Consider the following 12,906-nt stretch of genomic DNA (forward strand, 5'->3'; position numbering starts at 1 on the left):
CCTGTCACGGCGATCACGGTGGTGGCTTGCAACATGGAGTTTTGGTTGATGCAAATAATGGCGCATATTGAAACTGGGACCCCGGAGGAAACTATACCATCCTCCTTTCCTATGTCTGCAAGTCATCTGCCCTGGCCAACTTGGCCAGAAGAGCTCTCTGGCTTAAAACTTGGAAGGGGGATAGTGCATCCAAAGTGAAACTCTCCGGGTGCCACTCCAGAGGAGATCTGTTCGTTGGTCCAGATTTGGAGGCCGTTCTAGCTTGGACGGCCAAAAAGCAGAAGGTCTTTCCCATAAAGAGGAAGTTTGGGGAACAGGGTAAACAGAACTCTCGCCCACAGAAGAAATTTGTGACCCCCCCCCCCCCCCCAAGGGCTGAGGGTCAGAAAAAGGTTTGGGGCCACAACAGCAGGAGTTGCGGGGAGTTATTTTTCGCCCTCCTTAACAGCCCTGAAATACCCACAGTGGAAGGAAGAGTGGAGGCTTTCTTCCCGCAGTGAGAGTCTGTTACCTCCATCAATTTGTCCTGAAAATTGTAAGGAGGGGATGCTGGCTGGAATTTTCAAGTCCTCCCCCACACAGGCTTCTTGTCACAGACCTTCCAAGGTGTGCCGAGAAGGCATCTGCTTTTATCCTCCCTGGAAGAACTGGAGGAGCAGGAGGGTAGTGGTGCAGGTTCCAGCAGGGGAGATAGTCAGAGGGTTCTACTCCCACGTCTTTGTTGTACGCAAACTCTCAGAGTTCAGACTCCTTTTTAAACCTCTTGATCTTTGCTTAATCTGCAGGAGATTCTTCATGGACTCAGTCTTTCCAGTGAAGGCACTGCTACATGACGTCCATAGACTTAGACGCCTACCTGTATATTCCCATCTCAGAGGGAAGTCAAAAGTTTCTCAGGTTGGCAGTGAGGTCCGTGTAGGAGATGTTCCATCAACAATCCTACTCTCTTCATTTTGGCCTAATCCTCCCACCCCGCATTTTTTTTTAAAGTCGTGGGGGAGACCCTGGCTTTTTTGTGACTGAGGCATTTCCATGATATCATAGCTGGACTATCTCCTCTTGTTTGCTCCCTCCCCGGAGCAGTTGGTCCAGGATCTGCAGATGGCAAGAAGCGTTTTTGAAAAATCTAGGATGGCTCTTGAACCTAGAAAAATCCAACTTGGTCCCAGAGGGTCACCACCTTAGGTTACATATTGGACTCAACCCAGCGGAGGGTCTTCCCCCCCCCCCCCCCCCCCCAATAATAAAAAGAATCCAAAAGCTGGACAAGGCGGTGGCGTTGAAGGGCAGTCACCAGATTTCGATGAGATGGGCTATGTTAACCTTGGGCTTGCTGACAGCTGCCCTCCCTGCAGTGAAGTGGGCAGATCTACACTTTCGCCCATTGTGTAAAGAGACCTTTATGTTGGTAAAGGAAGTTGGAAAACTTGTCTCGTGACCTGGAATGGATGCTGTTGGTTTCCAAGACTATCTCAACAGATGCAGCATTGGCTGGGGAGCACACCTAGATCCGCAGTTGGTACAGGGTTCTTGGAGAGTGGATGCTGCGAAGTGGTCCTCTAATTTGAGGGAGTTGAGTGAAGTTGCACTGGCTCTCAGAGCCTTTCAGCGGGAGCTCCACGGACAACATGTACAGGTCCGCTTGGACAACTCCTCAGCGTTTGCCTAGATCAGTGTTTCTCAACTCCAGTCCTCAAGGCACCCCAACAGTTCATGTTTTCAGGCTATCCATTATTTTGTACAGGTGATTTGATCAGTTTCACTGCCTTAGTAATTACCCAGGCTGTTTCATCTGAGGGAAATCCTGAAAACATGACCTGTTGGGGCGCCTTGAGGACTGGAGTTGAGAAACACTGGTCTAGATCAACCGATGGGGGCACCAGGAGCAGTTACCTGTGGATCCTGGCGGAAGCCATTTTCAAGTGGGCTGAAGCCATGGTGCTGTCCCTCCTCAGTGGTGCATCTGTAAGGTGAGTTGCACCAGCAGACTTCCTCAGCAGGAAAACGGAGGGAGGACGACTGGGTCTGTTTTACCAGATGTTATGCCCCCCACACCCCCCGCAGTAGTACCCACAGTGCTGACAGTAGACACAACTCTGATCCGAATAGTGCCACACTGGCAAAGGAGGCTGTGGTTTTCCATCCTGAAAGATCTGGCCCTGGAGCCACCCTGGATCTTGCCAGTCCAGAAGACCTTTCCCAGGGTCTGATTTGTTGTTCCCAGTTGGAGAGGTGGTATCTGGCAGCCTGGTTACTGAGGAGGAAGGGGTAAGGGTTTCTCAGACCAGTTGGTTGCAACCCTTCTAGGTTGCAGGAAAAAGGAGATGCATGCTATTTACCTAAAAAGTCTGGAAACCGTTTAATACTTGGTGTGTAGAAGGCTCCTTTTGACATACACAGCCCAGTGGCAGTACTGGAATTCCTGCAATAGTGGGGCAGACAAGGGGCTAGCACTAAAAGGCCAGGTTTCTGCTCTGAGCATTTTTCTGAAAGAGAAGCTAGCGATGAATGCCCTAAGCAGGCAAAGAACCAGTTAGCTCTGCTCCCCCACCCCCTCACTTCCTATGTGGGATCTCTCTCTCGTGTTACAGGCTCTTCCAGGGGAACCCTTTGAGCCAATGGCGTCTTTTGCATTCAAGTTGATTACTTTTTTTTTTTTTTTTTGTAGTGATCGCTACCGAAAGGAGGGTTGGTGAGCTGGAAGCCCTTGTGCTTAGGGCGACTTTTTTCTTCAAAATTTTCCAGCTTGTGTGCTGTTTAAGACAGATCTGGCCTTTTTGCCAAAAATGGCTTCTAGATTCCACAGAAGCCAAGAAATCGTTTTGCCTACATTTTGTTCAAATCCTGTGAGAAAACGGGAGCATATTTTTCACAGGCTAGACGTTGTGGTTTGTTCTAAGGTACTTGAATAGTACAGAGCAGTTTAGAAAGTCTGATTCCTTTTTTGTTTGTTTTTCATGGGCTAGGAGGTGGGCCAAAGCCTCTAGGAGTTACGATGGTTAACTTTTAGCCATCTAGCTATTAGTCAGGCATATGTGGTCAAGTGTAATTGAAGACCCGGAAGGTATCGGGGCCCATTTTACCAGGGTTATGGCGACGTTGCAGGCAGAGTGGGCTGGTGCTACACCGGAGCAAATCTGTAGAGCAGCAATGTGGTCAAGTTTTTACCACCTTTTGTTAAGCACTACCGGCTGGAATTGTTATCTGCCAAAGACCAGGCCTTCGGGCCTAAACTTCTTTAAGCTGTAGCCCCACTAGGCTAAGTACTCTGTTATCCTCTCAAAGGTGGCTGTCCTGAAAGACTCTTGGAAAAGAAGTTACCGATAAGTGTAACTTAGATTTTCCTCCTTTCATCTTTCAGGACAGCTCCGGCACCCACCCAATTAAGGGTTCGTCACTGGAAGGTTCTGACATAAGATAATCGGGAGAATGAAGGTTGTCTCTCAAAGGTGGCAGTCCTGAGATTCTTTGAAAAGACGTAACCAGTAAGTCCCCTGCCACCCCCACAATTTGCAAAATTACGTTCATTTTTTCCCCACAAAATTTTCATATTAAGGTTTTTTTTTTGCCAATTTTAACGGTACTGACTGGCATTGATGAGGATCCACTGGGCACTGATGGCACTGTAGGTCACTGATTAGCACCCCTACTGATGTGCTCTGTAGGGCAGTATAGTGGTACTCACTGTAGTGACACTAATGAACCCTGAGGGGCACTGATGGCACTCAGGATTGTGTCAGCTCACGCTGTTGCAGTGTTTCTCTCTTCTACCCACAGATACAGAGTGAGAGGAGAGAGAAACCGCACAGCAGCGTGAGCTGAACCGTCCATGATGCTGGTTTGACAAACGTTAACGCTGTCATTGGATGCTCAGTGTGTCCATGTGAGAGCTAACAAACCCAATATTTATACACAGACACACTAATTGCAATTTAAAAAGCCACAAATGTGGGAAATTAACTTTTTTATTGCTATTTTAACTGGTGTGTGTGTCACCTTGTTTGTTTACCAAGGCCAAACATTTCAGGGTATGTAAACTTTTTTGATCAGGAATACTTGGGTGATTTGTGTTATGATTTTAAAAGGGTACAGTGTAAAATGGCTTTTTATGATCACTATTCTTAAATTAAGAGACAATTTTTTGCCATGATCAGTCATATTTTCAATTTAAATGCCAAAATTTCATGATTTTTGCCAGGATATACAAACTATATACAAACTAAAGCTAGTTCAATGAAACTATACATGTACTTTTACTTGAATTGTTACTATAATACATGTCTGATTAGACTTAAAAGTATGTTTTCTCCCTTCTTTTAAAAGGTTCGAATGGATCAGCTATGATACGTGTCCTAAGTGTTACGACAGCTGACAGAATACTCCTTAAAGGTATCACAGGAAGTGTAACAGACTTGGCATTCGCTCACCTGAACTCCAACCAGCTAGCTTGTCTGGATGAAGCAGGAAATCTTTTTGTGTGGCGACTTAAAATGGAAGGTGGAAAGATACAGTATCCTTTTATTTTTTTTTTCTTCTTTTTTTTTTCCTTTTACTACAGGTAAATATTTACAATGGATCATAAATGATGGGAAACAATAGCCCCCATCCACACTGAGTTTGACTTTAAAATCGTAAAACTTCACTTGAAGTTGCAAAATTTCAAAGCTGCAGGTCACTGCCACTTGGTTGACATCTGTTTGACTTTATGCACAGATGTCTATGCAAGTCACAGCTGAAATTGCAAAAAATGGTGCAGGAACCTTTTTTCTTAAATCAATGCTGCTCCTCAGTCGCTCCGATTCAACCACTTTGGCCCTGATTCTGAGATTTGGTGTTCACAAGTTAAAAGTTTTGTTTTTGCTAGAAAATTACTTGGATCCCCCAAACATTATTTTTTCTTTCTAACACCCTAGAGAAAAATCTGTTGTTGCAATACTTTCTGTCACACCATATTTGCTCAGCTGTCTTTTCTTGCATCATGTGACACAGAGCCATAGTAATAACTATCTTGGTTATATCGGCGTATCGGGTGCTGGACACTGGCACGCCCCTTGAGGCGTGAACTACCCTCATATAATCCCTCCCATTACTGAAAGTTTTCAGTTTTTTTTTTTTCTCAGTGTATAAGGTGTTGGGCACATGTAAGGATGTGTTGTACTGAGCTCCACGGGCAGTAATCCTTTGAGAGCCAGCCATCCTGACCGGATCAGTTCTGATGTCTCTGTAATGGACTAAATGAATGGTACCCGAGCCTCGTCATCCAAAGACGCAAGGTTTTGCTTACGAATGCTTTTAAAGCTGGGCCCTGGGATCCAGTACTTTTTGGTAGTAAAGCCAATACAAATTTACTGGCAGGGTCTTCTCGCAGGTCCAGGATTGTGGGATTACCTGAGTGTACCCCTGTTCCTGAAGGTTTCCTTCAAGGTCTTGGAGCCTACCGTGAAGGGCGAAGATGGGGTTTTTATCTCTGTTAAAACCCTGCTGCGAGGAAAGGTAGGGGAGATTTTCTCAGGAATCTCTCCTTCCATGTATTGTGTTGTCTTGTCTGTGCAACCACTGGGGGCTGTATTGAGCACTCACCATTCTAATGCTGGAAACAGCAGAAGCTCCAATCTCCTCTCCGTTCAAGCCAGCTCAGACCCTCAGATATGAAGGGGGGTTCTGATCACTTCCTGGGCCCCCAGATTATCTTTTTTTTGATCCTTTTAATGCCAGCCAGCTGCCTGTTTTTCTTGGGCAGGTCGCGGCCGCTCGTCAGGTGGAGGTTTTCGCATGGGACGCGTGGCTAAACTGCGTCAGATGCCGGCCACACATGGGGGAAGTAATTTAAGCTATACAGGAAAAGTTGCAGTCTGGTGGTGGAGGGACAGAGCAGAGTGGTTGCTGGTCAGGTTTGGTGGCACAGGCATCCCCCTTTTGTTGACAACATTGTACTGTATAGCTAGGAGTAATAGCTTTTTTACTTTACTATAGCCTAGCAAGTGAAACATTCTTTTGCTGGTACTGCCTCTGCTTTGTACTGTAAGCTATGAGTGACAAAGGTACCAGGAACTCCTCTAGGGGTTCTAAGGCGTTAATGGTATACAACAAACTTAAAAACCCTTCCAAAAGAATGTCTTCCTCCCCTGAAAGGTAAATAGAAATATACGGCCAGTCAGATGAGCCATGAAGGGTAGAACACTTCTGTCCCTGTGTATTTCATACAAACAGGTTTTTTTTCTTATACCATTTTTAAAAAATTATTGCTATGATGTCTCTCCATACTAGGGCTAAAAATGGCAGATTCCCATTGTGACGGATCCGATCCCACACTCAGTTTGAGTGCTTCCGTCTATATACCGCTTCCTAAGTCCTGGAACACAAGTCCAATGGATCTGGCTATAGGAGCCCCCAAGAACTAGATGACATCAGGAATGACCTTTACTTGAGATCTCTCACAAAATATATATACAGCAGGGTGACTAAAACCTAACCTAATTAGCATGAGCTAATTAATCAACACTCAGACTAGTTTGACTGAAGGGATAAGGCTTTTCGGCTCCTAGCTCACTAACAATTCAATAAACATTACTATAAATATAAAGGGTTAATTAGCACAAACAACATTTGGAATGTCCTTACAAGCCAGACTAGACTCATTTACACAAGACAGGTGGCTGGAGTTAATGACATTAGCATCTGACAGTGTGTGTCCCAACAGCATGAGACAACACACATCATATATACAGCATTGAATCTGACTAGCACATATTATAGTGGGGTTCTCATTCACCCTGTGCCCCTTAAAATCCGGGGCTCATAATCGATCGGCAAGAGGCTCACATTCAGTCCTTTTAAAAAGCCTATGTCCCGGCTAGGTCTGTCACACCCATCTAGTCCTCTGGGCCCTTTTGTTGAGACGCGGGAGGCTGGGGATCGGGAAGATCTTCCCAAATATTGGAAAATACTTATTTTTCCTCTTCGGAGGAACTTAACAGGGAGGGAGTAGCTGCACAAGTCAGGTGTTTGTCTTCTCCCTTACTTAACCCTTTTGCTGCCTGCAGCACAGGCTCTTGAGGTATCTACCTCTAATAGGGTTCATTTGAACCTCCACCACCTGGGGATGTTTTTCCTATTCATGCATAGCTATGTATTCTGAATGGGAACATTTCTATGAAAGAAATGGGGGGTTCCAGCTATTAATGCTGCAATCACCTCAGTGAGCAGTCTCTCATTTCCAGTGAATGCACTGATGTTAAAGGATCCAGCAGTTAAAGGTTGGATTTTCCTTTTAAAGACCAGATATCTTTTGCAGTTCTGTCTGCAATTGGAGTAGCTCATTCTATTAACCCTTTAACGTCTGCACCACTATTTAGGTGAAGCACATTTTGAGTCATGCCAATGCATAGGAATATGGACTCCAAGGGGTTAACGAACAGGTGTGAGATACCTGAAAGTTCTGCCTGATCAGCAGGCCCGACAAGGGGCTGGTGTATTTGACGCACTGTGTCTCACAGATGCTACGAAGGACTCGATCGTTTAAGCCCTATGGCTTATACTTGGGCCAGTGCATTTTTGCAGAGGTCTATGGCTGAAATATTAATCAACCGAAGCACCAGGTGAAAACCCTTAGCCAGTCTGTGTCCCTTCTGGGGGTAGAACTATTTAGAGTGGATAAGTACATCCAAAAGGGGTAAAGCTCTCTTTAACAGTAAAAGGAGGTTCAGACAGTTTTCCTTTAATCGTGCAGCCTCTCCTATGCCTTAGTTCCCAGGAGCAGCACCAGGATCTTGGGGGCAGAAATCCCATAAAGCAGAATGCTAAGGCCTTCTCATGAAGGAGCACCCCCACTCGTTCAGGTGAGGGGAAAGGTCCTGCGATCCTCGAGATCTGACAGGAACAATGTTAAAAGCAGAGGGATTTCTGCTATTTTTCTTCTCTAGGTTACATCTAGTTTCAAGAGCCCGGATGGCCCAGTCGGCTTTTGATTTGAGGGTCCGCGGTTCGGGTCCTGTTTGGGTGCTGCCTGTGGGGTCCTTGGGCTGCTGATGCGGCAGTCTTTATGCAAGAGTGTCCGTCTCCTCAAAGTGCTGCTCAGGTTCCACAGAAAAAAAGAAAAGAGAAGTCTCTCTTTCTGGCCTCTGGATCAGCTGTTATCCCAGTCGTTGATATCGGAGATTCCCTTAGTAGAGCAGGGGTTTTTTTTGGGGCGCAAACCTTTTAAGGTCTCTGAGCCAAACGGAGTGAAGACCCATTTTAGATCTCGAACATCTGAATCGGCACTTGAACATCCGATCCTTTCATAATTCAGTCAGCTGTGCCCATCCTGCAAGGAAGGGGAGTTGCATATCTCCATGTGCCAAAAGTTTCCTGCTTACCAGAAATTTCTGCGGTTTGAAATTTTCCGGCTTAGCCACAGCATTAGTGCAGCATAGTGTTCTGAAAGATTCTGGCACCTCCTTTAGCCAGGTTAAGGGCTCAAGGCATAACAGTCCTAGCCTATTAAAAGGACCTACTTTCAGTCTCGGGTCTAAAACCAGAGTTTTTGATCTCAGCTGTAGATATCTGAAATCTCTAGGTTGGATTCTCAGCCTAGGAAGATTCTCCTTAAAACCATCAAGGAGGTTATTTGGGGACTGGTTATAGATGCCATACAGAAGAAGGTATTCTCACCCCAGACGTGAATCGGTTCCATTGTAGGACTAATTCAACTTATCAGGATTAAGCAAAATTCCTTCATTCGGCTGCAAGAGATTTTTGGGGAAATTGTGGCCTCCTTTAGTCTGGAATAAAGAGGATTCAGACCTTGTGTGTTTCCAATACGCTTGGCTCCCAACGTAGGTCAGAGCCTAAATTGGTTATCTAGCAGGAGGGAAAATCTTTATCCTGCAAGGTGTTAACAGATGCCAGCCTTCTAGGCTGGGGAGCAGCCCTGGAAGAAGATTCTGTCCAGGGGAGATGGTCCAGGTTAGAGGACCTTGCCTATCAACTTTGTTGGAAGTTTCAGGCAGTTCATCTGGCCATAGAATCTTGGTGGTCAGATTACGGGACTGTCCTGACAGGATTCAGTCTGACAGAGCCACGGCGGTGGCTTGCATCGATTACCAGGGGAGGCACGAGAAGTCGTGCAGCCCAAAAAGAGGTGAATAATGTTCTAGCATTGGCAGAACACAACACACCTTGCCTATTGGCAATTTTAATATTTCAGGCGTACTTCTTAATTGTTTACGGGAGAATGACCTCTTCACCTTGACATCTTCCTAGCAATATGTCAGGTGGGCTACTCTGGACATGGATCTATTTGCGTCCAGATTCATTAATAAGGTTGATGACTTTATGTCAAACAAGGGGTCCGCTAGCAGGCGCAAGAGATTTATTAGTCTTCCCAGGGGATCAGTTCTCACTGATCTATGCATTTCTTCCAGCTCCGCTACTTCCGCGCCTCCTCCCCAGGATTAAGCAGGAACAGGAGGAGGTGATTCTGGTGGCCCCAGCTGGGTCCCAGTAGATCTTAATTTATGGAAATCATAAAGAGGGCAGTAGAAGTCTTTTGGACTCTGCCATTATAGCCAGACCTTGTACAAGGTCCGCTATTTCATCCTACTTTACGGGCAAGGAGTTTAACAGGTTTGACTGTTGAATCCAATTCTATAAAAGATCGTGGATGATCTCCTCCAGTAGAGTCTACTTTGACTAATGTCAGGAAGCCAGTTTCCAGAATCGCTTACTATAGAATCTGGAAGGCATAGGTTTCTTGGTATAGATCCAGGGGTTGGCACCCCAGGAAGTATATCAATAGGCAGGATTCCTGCCTATGGGATCTGAAATTAAGCTGGCCTTGACTTTTATCAAGAGCCAGATCCAGGCTGTGTCGATGTCTTTTCCTACGGCCTCTTGCTTCCCACTCTTGGTGCGTAGCTTTTTCAGGGGCTAACACGGTTTATTCCCCCTAACAAGGCACCTCTAAATCCTTAGGATTTAAAATTGGTCTTGTCAGCTTTGTTAAATCAGCCGTTTGAACCTTATGAGCAATTCTCTTGGTTCTTTGACAGAATTTTTTTTTCTCTTATATTCACCGACCGACACAGCGCCTCTGTAACAAAATGGGTTGGCAGCCCTATCACTGGAGATACTAGGCAAAGCTGTAACACAACACTTCAGAACTTTCAGTTCCGCTCAGGGAACGGTCCCTAGGCTACAACCTCCACAGCCTGCCTAGCGACGGCGATAGACCTAGGAACCCTGCGGGCCAATACGCCTTTTTTTTTTTTTTTTTTTTTTTATAAGCTTGGCTTTTTGTGCAAGATGAATGATCCTGTGATCTTCTATCAACAGCTGGCTGGGTGACAGGCTGGTTCACTTATCCTTGTAGTCTCCTCAGTACCGCCATCGAGCGGGTGCAGGTCGCAGCTATGGCTAGGCAGGCCACAACATACCTCAGCTCCAGAGGTGGTCGGTGAGCTTTATGCTCCGGGGCATACATATGACCGGGCTACTGATGTCTGCGTCACAGTATGCCTGGCCAGTAGTCTTCCCTGTACTGATCAGGAGCTGACTACCATGGAATGTCCCCCAGCTCTCCAGGACTGGTAAATACAGCGCTCCCTGCCTCAGGTGGAGCAGCTGGGCATTCCCTAGGAGGTCGATTCGGGGGGGCCCCCCTCACCCCCCTCCTCTTCTCTCCCTTGTCCCTAACTCCCCTCCTTTCCCCAGGGGGGGCTGTACGTGTGCTGAGCTGTGTGTGTGCCTGGGCTCTCACCTGGGGGTTTAGCTGTACTGGGTGCCTGGGTCCTGCAGCTTAGTCCCGCTGGATGCCTGTGTAGTCTAGCCCCTGTGTTGGTGCAGCGCTGTCTGCCACATGTTCTCCCTAGCCTCTCATAGCGCTGTTCGGCGGCCATTTTAAGTATGGGCAAGGGTCAGACAGGCTTCTGGCTTCAAGCAGCCATTTTTCTAGTGATTCTCTTAGAACACTGGCGGCCATTTTCTTGTAGCTGGACCGCGTTTTTGTGCTCTAGCAGCCGTCCCTGTGCCCTCGCTTCCTGTTTGGTCATCAGAGTGCTGGGAGGTTTATCCTGTGATTCTGGACACGTGTGTCAGATCGCTCACCGATCATGCGACCGGCCGGCCACCGACAGTTTTCTGCTATCTCTGCATCTGGGAGCGCTGGGGATCATCAGGCACTGCGGCAATACAGCACGGAACTGCCCAGGGTGATGAGTCCAGCAAGTTAGAGCCCCTCAGTCAGCGGCAGCAGGATGGTAGGACTGTCACTGTCCTAAGTCCCCTTTGGGTGGCAGACAGGGTTGGGTCAGCATGGCTTCAGAAACTGTTGTTTGTTCCCCCGAAATCCAGGCACTTGCAACCGGGTCACCTGCACACTGCACGGTCCCTATGGACACCCTTACGGCGGTCCTCAATTCGTTTGTTGCCAAGATAGAGGCGGTACGTGGGAAGAAAGGTGCTAAAAAGCGGCCCCTGCCCCTCCCGTCCTCTGGGGAGAGCTCTGACGCAGACTCGGGTCCTGCAGAGGCCGGTGACCCCTGCTCAGTCTTGTCAGATGACGCTGACCAGGACTGTTCGGACAGTGAGGATGAGTCCCCGTCCAGGTCTGGGTGCGACAAAGTGTTAGTTGGAGCACTTATCACGGCTGTGCGTGATACCCCGAAGATTTAGGAGCCAGCGGATCCGTCTGCTGATGTATTGGTCCCTTTTGGGTCGCGCAAGCCAGCACGTTCACCTAAGGTGTTTTTCGTATCTGACTTATTTTGAGAAGTTCATTTACAAGGAATGGGGTCGCCCGCAACAGACCTGTGCGATGCCCCTTTGAGGAAAGCCTTCTCAAAGTGGTCGGCTCCTCCGGTCGTGGACCCCCCAGTATCCAGGTTAAATAAAGTAACCAGAATCCCGGTTGAGGGAACTCCTGCATTCAAGTATCCCATGGACAGGAAGGCCGAGGCGATGTCTCGTTCCTTGTTTACGGTTGTGGGGTCAGCCGTGCGACCTGTACTAGCATCCGCACTGGTGTCGCAGACACTGACTGAGTGGGCAAAACTTTTGCACCGCAAATTGGGAGAGCAACAGGCCTCCCCTGTCTGTGTGGAACTAGCAGACCAACTAGTGCAAGGCCTTAAGTGCGTTTGTGACGCGGCCCTGGATACTCTCCCTGTTATACATGGCTTCAGTGTCAGCTGTGGTGCTGAGGCGCCTGATTTGGTTGAAATGCTGGTCTGCTGACCAGGCATCCAAGAAAGCCCTGACGCATCTTCCTTTCCTTGGTGACCGGCTCTTTGGAGCCTCGTTGGATGACATTATTAAAAATGTCACTGGTGGTAAGAGTACTCTACTCCCAACAGGCCAGGAAGGCTAAGGAGCCACGCCACAGGCAAGGGTTCTCTTTTTCCACTCACAATCTTTTTTGTCCGCCTGGTGCTTTGACAAAACATCCCCAGCCCGACAGGACGTCCACAGACGGTCAAAAAACGTCCCTGGAACCGCAAGCCTAACAAGCCTTTGAACAAAAGTACTACTGCATGAAGGTTTGCCCCACCCATGTCTCGGGTGGGGGGTCGCCTTTGGGAGTTTGCAGCCTGGTGGTCCTCCCGGTTATCCGAACAATGGTTCTGTGATCTGATTTCCACAGGCTACAAGATAGTTTCTCTCTTGGCCACCAAACATATTCTTCCCCTCCAGCATACCCATGTCCCCGGTTCGCTGGGAGGCCCTGTTGGAGGCTGTAAGGGACTTGCTGATTCGAGGGGTGAATGTACCTGTTCCAGAGCCGGAACGCTTCCAGGGATTCTACTCGAATCTGTTTGTGATTCCAAAGAAGGAAGGGGTACGTCCAATCTTGGACTTAAAAGCCCTCAATCACTTTGTAAAAGTGCAGAGGTTCAGGATGGAATCAGTTCGCTCAGTAGTCGCTGCACT

General features: G+C 47.6%; 1 protein-coding gene across 2 annotated transcripts in view; it reads left to right on the forward strand.

Annotated features, from left to right (window-relative positions):
- EDC4 (enhancer of mRNA decapping 4) overlaps positions 1 to 12,906 on the forward strand; it is a 499,346-nt gene that overhangs the window by 79,742 nt on the left and 406,698 nt on the right. For both annotated transcript variants that reach the window (XM_077456654.1, XM_077456664.1), the window contains exon 5: positions 4,324 to 4,510. In XM_077456654.1, the coding sequence (XP_077312780.1) occupies positions 4,324 to 4,510 (187 nt within the window). The remainder of the gene's footprint in view (positions 1 to 4,323; positions 4,511 to 12,906) is intronic.

Source organism: Lithobates pipiens, unplaced genomic scaffold (assembly GCF_037356315.1).
Source record: "Lithobates pipiens isolate NorthernLeopardFrog02 unplaced genomic scaffold, aLitPip1_a1.2 Scaffold_10, whole genome shotgun sequence".
Taxonomy (NCBI): Eukaryota; Metazoa; Chordata; class Amphibia; order Anura; family Ranidae; genus Lithobates; species Lithobates pipiens.